Here is a 19,029-nt window from a genome sequence, read left to right on the forward strand (position 1 = left end):
GATGGATTGCCTGATGTGACGATGTGAATTTTTTCTCAGATAACAGCACTACTGCCCGCTAAAACCTCACAGTTACAGAGTTTTTCGAACATTATTACTCTTGCAATAAAGTATGTGCCGAAAATATGTCCGAAACACGTGTATTTTAAATAAAGAAATCCATCCTGTTAGCGGGAAGGATTAGATTTGAGGTAAAAATCTGAAAAAATTAGGGAATTATTTTTTAATTATTTGAAGCTAATTTGGGGTGTAGGACAGTCAAAATTCAAAATAACCTTTTTATGGACCACCATAATATATATACAGGAATACAAAATCACAAAATGGAAGCTCATATATTATGACTCTTGATTTTTTTTCACCGCGTCTACGCATTGTAGAATAATATCTAACACACATTCATATGTACAGCTACTCAGAGTAAAAACTTAACCCGATGCCAATGGCAATGTAACTTACCATTTCTCGTGTAATGTTACATGCCAAGCGGCGAAATATGTTTATTTTCATACTATACTAGCAAAGTTGCGAGTTGCATTTTTATAAGCAGCATGTTCAGTATAGGTAATTACTAACGATTCTTGCGAATCACGTTCTCACTATCAGGAACGGTCGATATCTCGATGTTTTATGAAGGAAAAGACTACATGCTTACTTATTTCAAATTTTTGGGCATCCTGAATACATATTGCCCTTTATAGAAACACATACATCCATACATACATATATACATACGTACATTCGTAATTTAAAACTATCGCACAAACAATTGCAAAATTTGAAACTCATGTCAATCTCTTTTTAATACTGATGAGTATTAACAGAGATTATTATATTTCATTGTAGAATTAGTTCTTTGTTCGAATTATATGTTTAAATTATATATGTTTTGAGACAATTTAAAAAACTAAGATGTATCTGACTATAATTGCACTGTTAAAATTATATGTCTAAGTCAATGAAAAATTGAGACTTGAATCACTAATGAAGATTTTAATACATCTTACAGTATTACTATTTACAATGACAAGTCGGTATTTTTATAGTCAGCTCTTTGGAAGAACTTTGCAGTTTCATATTTTTGCATACTATGCCTCTTATGTCTCACCAAAGACCATTTCTACCAAGATCGTTGTACTTAACTTTTTGGTCTGGCAGTGAACGTTTGTTGTTTTTTCTGAACCTTTAATTTTTTTCAATTTTGTTAGATGCTAATCAGTTTACAAACATTAATCATTCAAATGACTGATTTCTCTTACACTTTGCTGTTTTTTTAAAATCTTTTTTTGTTGTTCCCGTAAATTTCAGACCATTCCAATAGTCTCATTTTTTCCTTCTGACTGTCATTCTTCGCTCACTTGCTCTAGAACCATTATATATCGTAGGGACCTTTTTCAAATTTAATCTTGTAAGGCGTTATGAATAATCCAAGCACAAACTATGTATTTGTAAATGGTTACCTGGGCGGCAAGTGCTTAAGAGGTCCTAAACTTAAAACTGAATTCGCACCAAGAGCAGCTAAATTACAAATACTGGAGTTACGTGCACCATCTCTCGTTACTATAGGTAGTCCAAAATAGCCACCAGTTTGGGCACTAAGTTGAGACAGAGGAATGTAACTTTGAATACCAAGATTTGAAAGACGGTTCAGAACTTGCTGCGATTTCAAATCTACAACCGGTAGTGCCAACTCTGCCCCACCATTCTGTAACATTGTTTCTGTTTCTTTATGGTAAGTTTGTATATGTTGGGCTAATGCCTGTGCTGTCGGATATTGAGCAGGACACTGATGACATCTGAAAATGAAAGAAACATCGCGTGTTTCATATGCAAGAATGTGTAACTTTCTATACATATTAAAATTATACAAGACATATTAAACAAATTGCATATAATGATTTGTTGAAAACTTTTTTCAACAGATACATGGCAAATGATGCATTGTATCTATGGAGTTTAATTATAATCATCAAGTTCACTCAGAGTGTGTATTATTTTTGCTTGGTACTATTTGTTTATTATGGGAATTAGAGAACTTACTTGTGAAGCAGTTTACTAGGTGTCTGATGCGTAGCCATATGTTGTGTCAGCATTTCTTGATTTTGAAAGATTTTGTCACATACTTGACAAGTCAGCATAGCTCTGAAAGACACAGCAAGAAAATAAATTATTTTCAATGCTGTGGCACGTAAATAAAAGTGCAGTTCTCAAACAAAATTTTCATAATGTTTTTTAATTTCAGAAGAATTAACTACTTTGATGGTCTGCCTCGTCGTGTCATGTGATGCAAAGGCTGGGGTGTATCTTGCGTGAGATCAACTGTGGGAGGCCTGGGTGGTCGATCGACATCACTGGTTGATTGTTTGCTTGGCCTGGTTTGTGGTACAGCAAATTGTCCTTGCTGCTCTTGTTGTTTTCTTTGAGAAGTTGCAGGAATGATGGATATTGCTGAATTTAAATTCAACGATGTCACGTTTACTGCCTGGGACGGCGGAGGTGGTGCTCTCAATTGTGGTTGTGGAAGTTGTTTACCTTGTTCACTGCTCTTGTTTTTACTTGCAGCTGGCGTAACCGTGATTCCCCGAGCAGCCAGTACATTTGCAACAGCTTTTGCATCAGATTTTTTTCCCGTGGGGCTGGAGGAGTTCTGCGTTTGTGCTGAAGTGAAACGTTCAGATGAGTTGAATGTGTAATTTCATTTTTTCCTAGTATTCTCTTTGATTAAAAACGAGTTGAAAAAAAAAAATAACATAAACAAACAAAACAATGATAAACCACTATAGGAAACCCTGACATGAACTTTGCATAGTGTGTGCCTGATACAAGTGCATGCTTTTTGATGATCTTTCTAAGATCTTATGACACCCCATTTGAGGTCGATCTAAAGGTTAAAACCCATGTACTTTAATCAAATTAATTAGTTGAATCAATAGAATTCTTATATCATTAAGTCTAATTTTTGATGGCTCAACATTCTATGCATCTCGTTACCGATATATAATGTAGTTGGCCAAAAGAGGGGGCCTTGATTTCTTTTGCAATTTAAAGTTAAATAGGTAGATAACTTTAGAATTTGTTATTCTTTTCTTATAATTTGTAATTAGTCGAAATTCTGTTATTCATTTTTATTATCGCTTATAGAGTATTTAAGAAGAATTTCAAACTGCACCGAATTCGATCCACAAATATATTATTGGTAATAAAGAATTAATGATGCCAAATATTTAATGCACATGTAAATGCTGTGGAAATACAATTTACCTGGCTGCCGGACGCTCAGCGTAATAGAATCCGTTAGATGTATGGTTGAATCGTTTCGTACAGATGGTTGAACTGCTCCTTGGACACTTTGTATAACAGGCAATCCGTCATTTCTCTTTTGTTGTGCGATTATGTGACAATCAGCATCTTCATTTCTATCAGGTACTAATACATCCATTCGTCTTTGTTTAGATGCTGCATGCATTTGTTGGTGTTGTGATGAGACCATTTGTTGGACCGGCCGTTTCAGTCTTTGTCGTGGTACAGGTCCGGTTTGCGGTGGTATCCTTGGCGCTCTACAATAATCATAATTCTATATTAGTCATCAACTAACAAAAAAAGCAATTTACTATTTTTACTTGATTACTGTAGATCAGTTCGGTAATTGTTATTCAATAGCTTGATTAGCGTCGCACCAGGATTTTAAAATAATAAAAGTATATCCAGTAAAAATCTTGAGCACTTTGAGCTGCTGAAAGTGGGATTACCATACGCAGCTTTAGTTATGCAGACTTTATGTTGTTCAGCCAAGTCAAAACCTAAATACTCAAGTCACTTTCATAACATTGATGATACTGGCAGAATCTTGTTCCGCATTGATCGTTCTAAACACTGAATTTATGTCAACTTTTATTCCTAGACACTTCAATGTGCTATGGAAATCCAAGGCTGGGACCCTAATTTCATTAGTGCTTCATACCATCGGTACTCAAAAAAACAGGAAATTACGTAGTAATTCGATTGCATAAAAATTTAGTTGTAACCTGAGACTATGAGGAGCTGGATATCGGCCACGTGGCATTTGATGGGTCATTTGTGACATAAGCGGTGGAGCACCAGACATATGTTGATAAGCTGCCGTATTGTATGGTGGATATAAATGAGATAAATGTGGAGGAAAATGCATCTGTTGAGGAGGTCCAGGCATGTTATACATCGGAGGACGTCCTCCGCGTGATGGATAATAATGAGGGCCAGGAATTAGGGTATTGACACCTGGAGGCAGAGACGGAGGCAATTGGGGTTGAGGTAGAGGCATACGTTGCACTTGTTGAGCAAGTTGCTGCACAGGTGCTGGTAATTGATCAAAATTAACTGGAGGACTAAGCCTTTGATTTTTATTACCAGAAATAAAAGGTGGAGTACCAGTTTGATGCGGTGATCTTAATGGGGATGTCCGGCTTAACTGTGGCGAGTTTGAAGAATGTGTCGATTCTACACTACCCCCATGGGGTGAACTTGTATTTACATGAGGTGATAATTGATTCAAGTTTGGAGATATGGGAGCTCCGTGCGCTTGAACTTTATGAGCAGAAACTTCCTTTAGTGAATTGAAAATGAGGTTCACACAATCTGGAATGTTGCACTGGAAATGTCCAGCATTTATCTTGTGTACATCTAGCTGAGTTATGTCTGGAAATTTTTCATTACAGACACGACAGGTGCTCACAGTTTCTGCTAACCTCTCGAGTGATACATATTCCGTTTCTCCAGGCGGCAAATTACTTGATAAAGATGTTTCATTTTCATTACGTCTATGGTGTTCCATTAAAAAGTTTTGTAACAATGAACCAGTATGGGGATCTGCTTGATCTACAGTTTGCTCTCCCTGTTTATCTGTATTTTCTACATTTCTATTTGATAAATCGCTCGATAATTCATTCCAATTAAAGTCAGGATTAGATTTTGGTGACTGACTAGCTTCTCCTTGAACTTCATGGGGGGAATTCGGTTTTGGGGATGGAACAGGGCATACGGAAGATTTAGGAATAATGCTGATTGATGAGTTCTCTGTAAGCTGTTGAATCATCGCAGTTGTTTCATCAGTATTTACTTCTGTCGGTAAACCAGTATCAGCCAAAGGATCTACAGACCTGTGAAAGTAGAATTTTTCATCATTCTGATTTCACAAATAAGAAATCTGAAATAAAAACATTTAAATTGGATTGCCAATCACTACCTAGTGTCTTCACGAAGTTTCTTCAGATTTTCAATCGTTTCTCTGCAGGTGGCTTCTATTGCATCAGACTCTTCATGTTCATCGATCTCATCAGGTAAAACCCTTTCAGAATTGTCTAGACCGTCGATCAATGGCTGATCCTCAAAGGTCTGATCCTCTCGTTCCGGCGCATTGACAGTATCGCTACCTACGCCTGAATCGCCTTCATTAATATCCATGGATGGTGGTCTATCTCTGTCTTGCAAGGGATCGGTCCGCTCGTCAGTTTTATAATCATTATTCTCGTAATTCTGCAGTAAAATGGCATATTTTTATGATACATTACAAATTAAGAATGAAATTTTTTCAGGAGGTAACAGCGTTTTCCTTATAGAGAAAAAAAAAAGAAATATATATAGATATACACCTGTTGATTTATCGTCACATTTTCAAAAGGTTCATCGACATCATTTTCTGCGTTGGATGTATTCTTTGAATCATTTGTCCCGGAACCTGCCACGTCGTTTCTCTGATAATTTTCCGAATCCAAATTGGTATTCACAACTGCAAAATCTTGCGAGATTGACGACTTTTTCAGAGTCAATTTAAGCGAGTCCGTGGAGCCTTGTTTTTTTAATGTCAATTTCAATGAACCTTTTTGCTCAGGATCAAGGCGATATGTATCAGTCACGTGCTTCTTCTTTGCAGGTTTTCGACTGGGGATCCTGTTCAATACAACTCGAGGTTGTCCGACGTGAACCAAGAAATGCGAACGCAAATCTTTTTTCGTCAGGAATTGTTGATTGCAAATTTCACAAACCGAAACTTCAGTCGATGATGGCGTTAACGGGCTAAGCTCGGAGGCGTGTGCATCTGGTAAAAAAAATTCAATCTTACTCAATGTGTATAAGGACGACAACTAAAAGAAAGTTATCGACATAAAACACACTGATCGCAATGGACGTGATACAGAAAATTAATTTTCATCACATGTCACGTTTCGGTTGAATTTAATTCGTGCCTTTGCAGCTCTAGTAGAAAATCATTGATTGTTAACCTTCAAATAACAAATGTAATCGACGATGTAGTGCCTGGACCTAGTGGAACCCGTGTTTACACGATTCTGGTTTGTCGATTGCGCCGAACTTAAGTGTCGTTGCGTTTACGGCAGAGTTTACGTCAGTTGCGTTTACGTTTTAAATCGATTCGGCGAAGATTAGATGCTGTGATTGGCGGAGTTTGCCTCCATGACGGTTTCCCGCGTTACTCTAACCCCACGTAAGGCGTAACTTCGCATCGCGCGCTTGCCGCAGCCAGACAAACGATAGCGAGAAATCGTAACTGCTGAAAACTTTAGATCCAGAAAGAAGCAAAAACGGAGTATAGAAAAATGTCGCTGCTTGACGACATACAGCTTATTGAAGAAGTCAAAAAATATCCGCTGCTGTTCGACACTAATATTAAAGGTTATAAAGATAATGAAACGAAAGACGCAACGTGGGTGAAAATTGCTTCGGACCTCCAGGTAAAACGTAAGTTTCTGATCGCGAAACGTATCCGTAGAAGTACGAGAGAAAAAGATTATACTTGGCTTGCTAGTCGGTTAAAAAAAATTTCGAAGTGGTTGCCATTTCAAAATTTTCATTATGCGTTGGTAAAACGTTCGTAAACGTGAACGAAACAATTGGAGAAAAAAGTCACATGTATTTGATGCTTCCAGCACAGGAAGCCAAAAACAGATGGCGAAATTTGAGGGACCGATTTGTGCGCGAAAAGAAGTTAATATCATCTGAAAGTGGCACTGATAAAGCACAGAAAGCTGGTCCCTGGCCTTTGCTAGAGCACATGTCGTTTATGTGGAATTTCATCATTCACAGGCGTAGATATACCATGAACTCCGTCAAAAATGAGCAAAAAACTTATGTACCTATTGCCCCAAAAAGGGACACAGCGGAATGGATGATATCTCTGGACTGTGATGACAATAACAAAGGTCTCCGCAATAAAAATGATCAAGACGAATCAAAGTCCAAAAGACAAAAGCTTCTTTCTTGTCAGGTAGATCCGTAATAAAGAAATAATAAAAAAACGAAACATTAAATAAAATACGCCGATTGTTTGTGTAATATAACACTAACAGCATATTGCTTTTCCAGGAACAATCTATGGAAGAAACACCTGAATTGTACCATGTTTCCGACGACACACGGAGTCACTCTCAGAAGACAGAGCAATGTATCAATTCACAATCTTACGTAGCTGACGAACAGCATTACTTTTGCATGTCAGTAGCGGAAACGTTACGCAGATTCACTCAGCGACAAAGCGCAGAGGCAAAGCTAAAAATTCAACAAATTTTATTTGAAACTGAGTTTAGCAATGCTAATACTGCTTTTGAGGATGCCTTCATAGATGCGCATTGAATAAATCCAAGAAAAACAAGAACGACAAACGTTTTGTGAGCAATCGGTATGTCTATTAGTTTATTTAATTCTTTCATATCTTTGTGAACGTGCACATAAAGCATGATTGCCTGCAGGAGTAGACGGTACGTTGAATGTTGCGTCTCAATGTATACTGGTCAAAATCATATAAGATCTTGCTCCATAATGCAGCATTGAAAAATTTTGCGAGTGACCGAGGTACAAGTTCGTTGATTCGCAGACAGGTGTACGCCAAACAGTTTGAAAATGTTAGTGACGTACCAGATTCTTCTGCTATAGCTTCTTTGGTAATCTCAGGGGAGTTTGCTTCTGGAGTAGAATTAAAAGCAATCAAATCATCTTGCAATGGATTGCTCATTTCCAACCTGTGGACATAATGTAGACTTTGAAATCTTATTTCTTACAATTGTAAAGCTATATTTTCTATCTCACGTCATGTTGGTAAAGGATGAATGCAAATCTCACATAGGCAATGTATATATTGTAATATATTTTTGTAACATACTAAGATTATTATTTCTCATACCCAAGGTTCATATTTTTCGCGTATTACAGACTAGTTGGACTGATTCTCAAGCAGGCAACAATTATATTTGATGTATTCATACTTACAAGCATTGTTATCAACAATGCCGGTAGCATAAACAAATATCCGTAACTTGTATTATTTAATCGTACCAAATCAATGGTTTATTATTCGATATCGACGGTCTTCCGTTGAACCTGTACGAATGATTTATTTCCGTTGTTTTAACCGAACAGAACACCTGTGTTACAAATGCACGTGGAGGGCTTTGTTTTGGCATTAAATATGAAGTGCGCAAGTATTCTTTATGGTTTTAATTTCATTATTATCATTTGTAAATGCAGGTAGAACTTTTGGGCGCGATTGAACATTAAATGTAGTGTATATTGCTTTCATTCGCGTGTATTCAATGCCCGGGAATGTACATTTGGTTTCAAAATGGCTAGCAATGTTATGACAGATCACACCGGAACGCGGCACATTCGTACACAAAATGCATCAGGACGCCAGGTGTTAGGCCTGCGTACTAATTACAAGTTATTGGTGGTTATTATTAGACGGACAATATGGCGTCCGCGTGAGCAGGAAAATCCACCTTCAACAGCGACGTCAGAGATTAACCGAAATGTTCAAGCCGTTCAGCGACGAGTTCAGAGTGTTCAGGAGCCCTGTTTTCCAAAGACGCGCATAGTCGCGCACGCAGGAATTGTATGAGACTAGAGCGCTTCCTCCCCCTCCTCGCGAGAGCCAGAGATGATGCTCTCTTTCTCTCTCCCTCTTTTTTTCTCTCCCTCTCGACGTTGTGTGCTATGTGTGGATACACCATATACGTATTATGCAGTACACAAGCGCACGCACACGTATAAGCGTGTACATATAGCACGCGGGTGAAACGGTGTAGACCCCCTTACAGAATCTAACAAGTACAAAAAGAGTCTCAAATTGGATATAACAACCAAACCTAAATTTTTGTAGGGTGGGGAGCCAATCGCGAGGCTCGGCAACGCGCAGAGCCTGCGCTTCGTGTGCTTCACGATACCCTTGCCCCGCACCGGTCCCCAACCACCCAACCGCTGCCAATTCCACCGGGTTCGAATGTGAACGTAGCTAAAGCACTGCAAGTACCACGCTACCACCACCACTCACCATTATCCACCATCAACCATCATATCCATCCTGCACCAAGCTCATCCGAATCGTCTCGTCTACAGACCAATATATACATGTAGCTCTCTGACGGCTTCGGGGCACGCAACCGGGGAAACCTGTTTAATTTCAAGCTTGGTGAATTTTAGACCTTACACCGTTTTCCTGGATTGTGAAATTCAATATGTCAGAGACCTGACGGTTTAATCACAGGATGTATGAACGAAATTTTGAAAAAACGATTGTTACGAGTATTGTTGTTATGCTACCCGATTGCAACTAAATTTTGTAATTTGATATTCCATAACTTAGAAATTAATTATGCCGTGTAACACAAATTATCAACGAGTAGACATGGCAGTTGCCTATTCACAAGAACTCGTTCAGAATCATCCTTGATGTTGTGTAAATGGTGTGAAAGATACGCTACATGGGGAGAATTGCATAAAATTTTGAGAGAAGAACGGTTGAAAAATGACAGTTGGAAAGAGGGGGCAGGTGGTGGGAGAGCTTTGGGGGTTGAACTTGACGGAAGCGGTCGAACGTGACCGAATGCCAGGGGATATTGATCGTGATACGTACAGACTTGTTCTAGAACTCTCGTCGTCCAGGTGAACGGAAATCAGGCATTTGGCGGAGCTTACCACTACTATCTAACGTAATTGGGCCATGTTTTGCGTCATATCATACGCTATAGTTAACAATCCACAGAAATACTCCACTACGTTACTAAAGCTTAGATGTATGAAGTGACGCAAGCGCTTATTCTCGTTCAAATCGCGCCAAACATCTTAATGTGATAAGAACAGTTCAGTTGATAAAATAATCCAGTTTTTAAAAGTAATTTTAGTGCATGTATTCGTCAACACTTTTAAACAAGATTACAGAGGTTGAACCAGGCTGCTATGAAATTTCGTAATAGTATTATCAATTTATTTCGCATAATCGATCATTCCCATATCATGAACGTGTGAAGATAACGTCGATTTCAATTCATGTACAAACAAACCATTCATCCAGCTGGTTAATTAATTTATTAGTTAATGACAATTTTCTGTGCAGGCAGTGTACATGACTATTGATTTATCCCCACCAAGTTTTCCACTGTAGGATGTAATAGGAGTTAGAAACCATGTGTGGTTAACAAGCATTTGACGTGCTCTGAGTATGCGCGCGTTAATTCCTATGCTTCGTACACGGTGTGGTTGACGCAGCCATGCTTGGTTGGAGGTACTCAGGGGCGTGTTACAGCGTATATTGACCCGACTTTCCTCCCCGTGCTTTCCCCACTTCCTCTTATCCGACATCTACTAAGCGCTCATACTACTGGTCTGGTTTTACTGCTAGTTGCGCACAACTTTCTAAACTAAACTTATTCCGTTTCAAGTTGAGTTGTTAAAAGCGCCGCATCAAAATGCAGATGTATGAGGGAAACCTGAATGTATATAGCTTTAATGGTGGGGTGAATGGCGTGACATTCATGTCACCTCTACCAAATCGCGGCATGGCTGCCACTACACGATCGATTTCAGACAAAAGAAGTAGTGTCAGGCATTACCGTTATTTTCTTTAACGTTCTTCTTTGGCTTCAGTTATTCTGGATGATGTTACGACCAAAATGAAATATAAAGCGTGTCGTTATAATCACAATCAGCAAAGCGCTTTGAGACTAGTATGAACAATGTGGTCGTAAATATGAAATGAGAAAAATAAATATTAATATGAATGATTTTTATTAGAATGCAGAGATTACCAGGGAAGTTATAATGCATAAGTTTATTAACCAAGGAAAACAGATTTTCAATGTAAATGCCGATTGCCGGCATTTTATATAATCTTAACCTTCATAACAGATAGCTACTATTTTTCACTGAAATTTGTAAAATTTACATTAGAAGTTCTGGTTCCACTTGAGCACTGCGTGGAAAATTTCCGCCGCACTGCGACGGACAAAGGAATGTTGCTGGCTTCTATTGCTGTCCTGCTTTAATACATGGCCGTGCCCATTTTGGCTCCTTCCGACTACTTGGATCAGTTGGAGAGGTAGGTTAACGGTTCGTGCTGCCATAGAATTGTGGGTAGCTTTTCCCCTCCTGGCGCGCACACCCATACAACGTAACCGTGCTGAAATGTGGTGGTAGAGTGGAGAGTGTGTGAGTGATCACCCGTTTACAAGTGTTAGTGGATGCAAACCTACAAGCACAAACGCAAGGCAGACTGCCAGCGGTCCCACAGGCCACAAGTTTACCCGCCCAACGAACGACGGATTGCATAGCAACCGATGTTCCAAGAATTTCGGTGCCAACCTAACACCGATTATTATTATGCTGGCACAATTCAGCTTATGATACAGTTCCTGTTATCTCAGCAAAATCAGAGTGCACTATTGACTTTCAAGAGCTGCCACGTATCATGTACGCCGTATTATTAGTGGCTGTGATATAATACCATGTGTGTTCATTTTCTTACGACATTATCTGAATCGTTAATCTCCATGATCAAACTTATTCCTTAGAAAAAAAATAACGTTAATTTGTTATTTATAGCTTATTCCAATCCACATGTTGTGTTGCTACCAAGCAGCACGCGACTTGTTTGTAATTACATATTGCCACGGTTCCAAGGTTGGAGATCAAATCAAATGTTCTAGTTCGTTTTAAAGCGGTCGTAACTGGATATATTCTGCACTCCTCTTTTGCCAGATGAAATATAAATAGCACGCGTTTGTATTTTGGATTGGCCTCGTTCGATGACTTTAACAGCTGCGCATAGTTGCCAAATGACGTTCTGAAATACGTCGGGCGAGGTCGTATTTCTGTTGCGCTGTTGCAATGCGGTCCTGGGCACCCGCACAGAGCTTGCCTGATACGCTTAAACTGAGCTTTATGTATGTGTACTGCGCAGCTGCATTCTAAGCTATTCCAGTGTTGCCATGGTGATAAATGAATCCATGTCGTATTCTTAGCACAGTTATATAAGTATTTTCGCCGAACGGTGATTTGCACGTGCGGTAGATACGCCTTATAATTTGAATACATTTAACCGTAAGTTTGTAAACATGCACATACGTACGTACATACCAAGATAACATTTGAAACACTTATCGTATTCGTGGATTGTAATAAGATCACAACTGTTGACTGCCTGTATAGTCCGTACCAGAAATTACGACTTGGAAAAATAATGAGTCTTGGATAATCAGTTGTGAAAACATTAGTGCCTACATCGCACATGTTGTGTTGACTGTGAACCAGCTTACACATGCTCAATCCACACATAGACACAACCACATGTTGTTTTGAGAAGCAAGATGAAGTAAAAGCATGACGTTACTCAAAGTCAGTAAGCAATGAAGTGGGAGGTGACGCCCAAGGATAAGACTATGATTCGTCAGGCATCATTGGAACAGCAGTGTAAATACGCCAGCATGACTTTCGCTGTATTTGATATTTTTTGTAACCGCCATAGCTAGATTAAATATTTCTTTCATCAAATTCCTACCGCCTTGGATAAGATGAAAACTGTGATTGTAAAAATCAACGGAGTTTATCTCCGTCGCAGTTTTGTAGCTTGTCATGAAAACCGGCAACAGGGCCTGCGTCCTGCTGCATTTGATGTTGATAGAATATGAAAGGGAGTAGTCGGAAATAAAGCTTCTACTTTTACAATCTACATTGTAGCTGACACTCTGCATGCTTCAAAAAGGCATGGCGGCATAACAATACATGATGATACAATGCCAGCCGTTGATGCTACGCTTGAGCGTGAAGCTTGCGGTTAGTTATTCAGTTTTTCAACAGTAATCGAACAAAAAAGCGGAAAAATTGAATCGAGGCATGGCTGTATTCCTTCTTGATCGACTGAAATAACCACCGCTATAGTTTGTTCAATAACTTGTGAATGGAAAAGTGAAATACAAATTTATCCTCATATTGTATTTTTTTTATCAAGACTAGAATTAACGAAAATGTTATGTGAAATGAAGAAATTACAATTACTTTCATTGCCTTGCTGGTACGTATATTCTGCATACATTTTCTTTGTTGCGGATTGACGAACTTCGTGGCAATCAAACTGGCGAATTTCAAATGCTTCCCATTGTGGTATTTAGAGTAGAACATATCAATTTCATTTCACTTTCACTGGGAAAAATAATTGGTATAGTGTGACTAGTATTTTTTTCTTTCTTACACAATAAATGTTTTTGTTCTGAATGACGTTACTTCTAAGAAAGCCATTGAATGCGAGAATGAGAATCTTTCTGGTATACGCGTTTTAAATTTATCCGATACATAATACTGGGACGGGAACACAGTTAAAGCGTCTTGTACATACATACAGTACAGTAATGTGGTGTGAACTTTTAATTATTGAAGGTGGTGTTCTGTGTACAGAACAAACCAAGAAATGCTTGTCTTCAACACTGCCTTTGCAGTACATTACTCACCAAAGTGTGCAGTACAATTATTCATTCCATTATTCCATTTATGCCATTATCGAAAACTGCAGTATAATGAAAGTAAAGAGAAAATTTTACAGTATAATTATAAACACTGCAGTATAATTATTATTCTTTCCATTGAACTGTCATTTTATCATGTGCCCTTTGAGATATCTACTTTCTGATAAATCAAGTTCAACTGTTAAAAAAATCAACGATAAATAATTATTTCATACATCTTAATCATCCATGTGAAATTACGTAACAGCTCCTAATCTCTCACGCGCACTTGATACTATGTATATATTGGTACAGTTTAAATTACTTTGGTTATTCATATCATTATATTCAACGTAAAAGTAAATTGGCCTAACATGTCCAATACATAATATCTTGCAAGTACCAATTATGACGAGTCTTACTCGTTACATTTTCTGCTTCATAACAACATGTTTTTCCTTGAAATAAAGAATTACGCTATTAGTTAGCATATTTTGCAATAGTGCGATATGTACATGAATGTTTAGTAAGTTCATACGACAAAGGCAAACATATAATGTTCTAACAACGTATAAGCCTTTATGTTAAACAAAAAACAGATTAACCTGTTTATGTATAACACGGTAGGACCATTGAAAATACGCACATAATGATAAGACGAAGCTGTATACGTCAATCCAGCGTTAGTATCTGTGCCGCAACAGTTGCATGTATTTGAGGTTTTTACGTCGAACTAATACTGTATGGCGATAGTGAAGAAGAAAAGATATTTATGACCTCGTTGTAGGTGGCATAGCCAAGCTCGAATAATTCTTCTGACGGACCCTGTGAAAGCAAATTCAATGTAATTCACTGAAGGACGTACGTGCAGGCTGAGATTCTTCTTTCAGTATGCGTACGACATTGACGTGATGTCACGGACAATTTGCGTTGCATACAGATATCGACACCGCTGCCCAAATGAAGTAAAAATAACAGTTTATACATCTTTCAAGCTAATAGATAATGACCGATAATAGTAAAAATTTTGTGTAGATGAATAATTACGTTATCGAAGACAAAGGAATGCTAAAAGAAACTGACAGAATAGCGAATTAAGGAGACCCGCAAGTGAAATTCTAGCACTACGATGCATATATGGTACAAAGCCGCTCATTTTATTTTGTGCATGGATAAAAAAAATTGATGTATTTTCGAATTTTATATTTTTGAACGAAGTAATATGTAGCAAAGTCAATGCGTCAAGTTGTTCGAAATGGTTAGCAGGACATGTGAACAAATCGGCGAAACTAATGTTTATCTAGCGTGCAATTTTCGCGACACATGTATGTGTTTGTGTGTATTTATGCGTGCTGAGCCTAAGTACGTGTAAACTGGAGCGAAGGGGAAATTGGATGATAGGGATTAATGCGAGCGAAGAAAGATCATCAGTATGTCCGAAATAACGAGCGAGAACGGTCGATAACTTATAGGAGCGTGTGCGATTATAAACTAAAATAGTATTTATTTTAAACTCTCTGAGAAAATTTAATTGTATTTGTAAACCGTGTCAATTAAAAATCTTTGAAACGTATGCCACCGAGTTAGGTTTACCTACATATACGTATATTTATATATATGAGCAGCTACTCGTTGTCAGTGACTAAAATAATTATTGCATTTTTGGCACACAAAACAGAGCCAATAGGTAGAATCCATGCAATCATATTCTCGAAAAGTTTTGGTAAAAGTCGAAACGAATTGAGTGTTGAAATATGACTTGTGAGATCAAAATTTTTGGAAATCACGATAATTCTTGAGAATTTTTGACAATTTTGAAATTGTCGACACCTTACCGATATTACACTTTTGCTCTGCGTGAAAAAATCACAATTTAACTCGAAATTCAAGAATTATGTGTACGATTGTGATTGATCATCCCACCACGTTGCTTCCGAGCTTTTTTGGCATCGAGCGTTATACTCTCCTCCTACTTAATGTTCATCTTCGTATAATTCATGCAAGAACGTCGAGTGGGGAAAACTTATTGCCAACCACTTTTCCAATAATAATATATGGGATTATGGTTATTCACTTTGCGTAACTAAATTGAGATTGCAGTACACGTTTTTAACGGTGTACCAATTTATATCACGGTAGTGGAGATACACATGGAATTTTTTAACGGCTAAAATAACTCGAAGCCAATATTGCTGTTGAATTGATGTACAAATTTAAAGCCAGAAGGAAATTTTTTGATCTTGTAACATTTTAATATATCAAGAACGATGAGACCAATACCTTTGCCAACAATATCAAATGTGCATAATAGTAATATAAATTAACAGGTTACTAAGAGAAGTACAGAAAACAATTTACTCTTCGTAATCGTAATAAATTTGACGGCTGAACGTAAAAAGTTAACAGACTATAATAAAAGGTGTAGTCCGCGAAGCCGATAAAGTAAATTTGTTGCAGAAAGGTCAACATCCATGTCATATTTAGTAAAGTCTACGTGGACTATTTAGATCTACAAATTTTTTTGTAATACCAAAGTTCGTTCGATGGATTATGTTGCAGAATCAATAGTGATTCGCCGAGATATCATGACTCGATGGGGCGACATATTGAACGTTTCATTGCTTTGGCATGTTTTCAAAAAGCAACATTTTTGTCATGTCCAAAAATGGCATGCCCAGCATTTAAGTCATTGAGGTTCAATGACTATTTTGTACTCATACATTCTACAGTTTCTTCAGAGATTTTTACTAGTGCGACGATTTTAAAAATATTCCAATTCTTTATTGACTTTTCTAAGAGTGCGATAAGGGAATATGGCTTTAAACTTGGTCTTAACGTAGGGAAAGTTTTTCTTGCGATATAAATGCCAGTTTTGTTCGATAGCAAAAAGTGCGATGAAAGGTGCGAGTGGAAATGTTTCTGAATTGATTGAATCGCCGCGAACTTTGAGGACAGACTCGCACATTAACTTTGTCGTGTAGGATTGTTTATAATGATTGACTTGACGCTACCCGTCCGGGTCGTTCTTGGCATTAGAGGCTGTTCCAGCGCCAATCTGTTCTTGTAAACTGTTCATCTTGTAGTTCTTCCATAAAGGCAATAATTGAAAAGGACTCAGCAAACGCAAGTTGTAACTTTTTGTCGGTTGGACCTTGTACCATGGAATTGTGAGTATATTTTCTGACCAGACTTTATTTATCAAACCAATTTGCGCCGTTTGGAATAAATTCGCTGGATACAAATGAGGATCAGCGTGGATGATAATTTTTTCGGTATCCTCGGTTCGACCACTGCGATACGAAGTACATAAGCTGGTATCATCAAGGGTACTTGAACAATAGTAGGGAAGAAAGTTAGTGACTCGGAGGTATGTGCGATTCTTGAAAGTCGTTGGTACGAAGTGAGTTGACGGAAACATTTTTTGATCTCCATTGTGTGTCTTCGACTTTGAGTTAATCTCACTAAGTACGTTTTGAAGTTTGGTTACCGTTACGTTATCGTGGGGAACGATATCAACTAGTTCAATGTCAGCGTCATTTGCTTGAGGTGAAAGGGCGATTGGTTTCATCGGTAATGTATTGGTATACCGAAGCTGAGTATTCTCAATCTTAACTACATTGTGTGGCTTGCATTGTTTCTTCTTGTTTCTCGTTACGCGATTTGAAATTTTTTGATGTGCTAGTTCTTCCTTCCAAAGCGAATATCTTATGGTGGAAAGAAAATGTTTTTGTTCGGCTTCCTTTGCTGTTACGACGACTGGAGTGACAGACGTCTCTGAAGAAACACTGACAATTTTTTCTTCCGAACTTTTCAGAAACTCCATTTTCATGCAAGGTCCGCCTCCCTCGGTCGACTCCAAAAGCCTGATGGCCAAACTTTCCGGAGAACTATCCATTAATGCTTCGTTGGATAGAAATAACTGTTTTCGGATACCTTCCATTCTGGGTGATCGTAGAATGGTGACCTTCTCATCTCCGCCCCCGGTTTGTATCACTTCCGACTTTTGGTAAGATCCTGATACCCGCCTGTTCATTGATTGAAACGTATACGCCCCTTCTAAATCTGGTGTTCTCGTTATCACGACGTCTGATTCGAGCTTTGAGGGTGACATCAGTATCAGACGCCTTTTCGGTGACGCTCGGACTGTCGGAAGAAAAATTTATGTAAAATGATTACTTTTGTTTAATCACTGTTAATTGATATTTATCAACCACATCCTGGTAGAATTGCTTTAAAAATATAGATACTGAAGTACTCGAGAAGAAACTAGCTTGATAATCATTATCCATATCGCAAATTAATTCGATAGCCCGACTGCATAGAATTTAATGGCTAACCTAAAATTTTATGACGAACCACGTTTATTTTTTGCATTATAGCTTGCGAAATGATATAGTGACTGTGTAACGTGAGCGTTGCTAAAGATAAACTAACCCACTGATATCCTTAACTTTTTATGCGTTGTCGTGTGTTATACTGATTTTAATTGTCGGGTTAATCGGTATATTACGGTAGATATCAACATTTCCTTCATTTTTTATGTTTAACCGACTGGTGATATCTATGTATAAAATTTTGCTGTTTGAAAACTAATTTGGCAATGGCAAAGAGCTGATTGATAGTAAAAAAGTGGGCATATTTTGTCCGATACGTGTGAGCTTGTGGAGTAACCATGGCTAGGATCGTACCAGTTCCGTCGATCTTATCTCCTGATGCACCCCTAGTTGTGTTTTTCGAATCCTGGTAAAGTCTTTGATTTAAGGCTGTGAGGCTTTTCGTAACGACGGCTGGGCGGGAGCATTTGTTGCGAAAATCCCCGCGATGTAAACATGCACTTACTCCAAGTCTACTTTCCGGTCTTAATATCGTTATTGGTTGGTGTAGCTGGGTACCTTGCAACCATACGAGATGTTTCAGTTAAATTCGTTCCCGCATACAGACTCCGCCGATCGGAGCCCCAACGTAGCCCCGATAACCAATCAATCCGCTTTAACACGGATATGTACTCCGTGTTTTCAAAAACAGCACGAGAAATGGCAATCGAATTATTTTGTAGATTGTAACCTTTTTTCTTTGGGGATGGAGTGTTCTTGACGGGACTGCATTGTCCGAACCCCGAACACTTGTGACCTCCGATGCACTCCTTGTCTTCGATAACCGATTTGCTCTGTTCTCGCTGTTTACTCTTCATCGGCAGAGCTGGGGATGGGTTTTGGCTTTGACTATTACTTGTGCTACTGGTTCCACTTTCACAGTTTCTGTATTGCTCCAT

The 19,029-nt window shown here is 38.3% G+C and overlaps 2 protein-coding genes and 1 pseudogene across 2 annotated transcripts; 1 reads left to right on the top strand and 2 right to left on the bottom strand.

The window, feature by feature from the left end:
• Positions 1–877: 877 nt before the first annotated feature.
• LOC124407616 lies at positions 878–11,810 on the bottom strand (annotated as a pseudogene).
• On the top strand, positions 6,192–7,837 carry LOC124407607 (transcription factor Adf-1-like). Its single transcript, XM_046883902.1, has 3 exons — positions 6,192–6,732; positions 6,921–7,258; positions 7,357–7,837. Exons 1-3 carry the CDS (start codon positions 6,591–6,593, stop codon positions 7,621–7,623), a joined length of 747 nt encoding a protein of 248 aa, XP_046739858.1. The 5' UTR covers positions 6,192–6,590; the 3' UTR covers positions 7,624–7,837.
• Positions 11,811–16,579: 4,769 nt separating the features above from the next.
• Positions 16,580–19,029, bottom strand: LOC124406493. Its single transcript, XM_046881922.1, has 3 exons — positions 18,822–19,029; positions 18,446–18,649; positions 16,580–17,900 (listed from the first exon to the last, which is right to left on the bottom strand). Exons 1-3 carry the CDS (start codon positions 19,027–19,029, stop codon positions 16,765–16,767), a joined length of 1,548 nt encoding a protein of 515 aa, XP_046737878.1. The 3' UTR covers positions 16,580–16,764.

This window comes from Diprion similis, chromosome 6 (assembly GCF_021155765.1).
Source record: "Diprion similis isolate iyDipSimi1 chromosome 6, iyDipSimi1.1, whole genome shotgun sequence".
Taxonomy (NCBI): domain Eukaryota; kingdom Metazoa; phylum Arthropoda; class Insecta; order Hymenoptera; family Diprionidae; genus Diprion; species Diprion similis.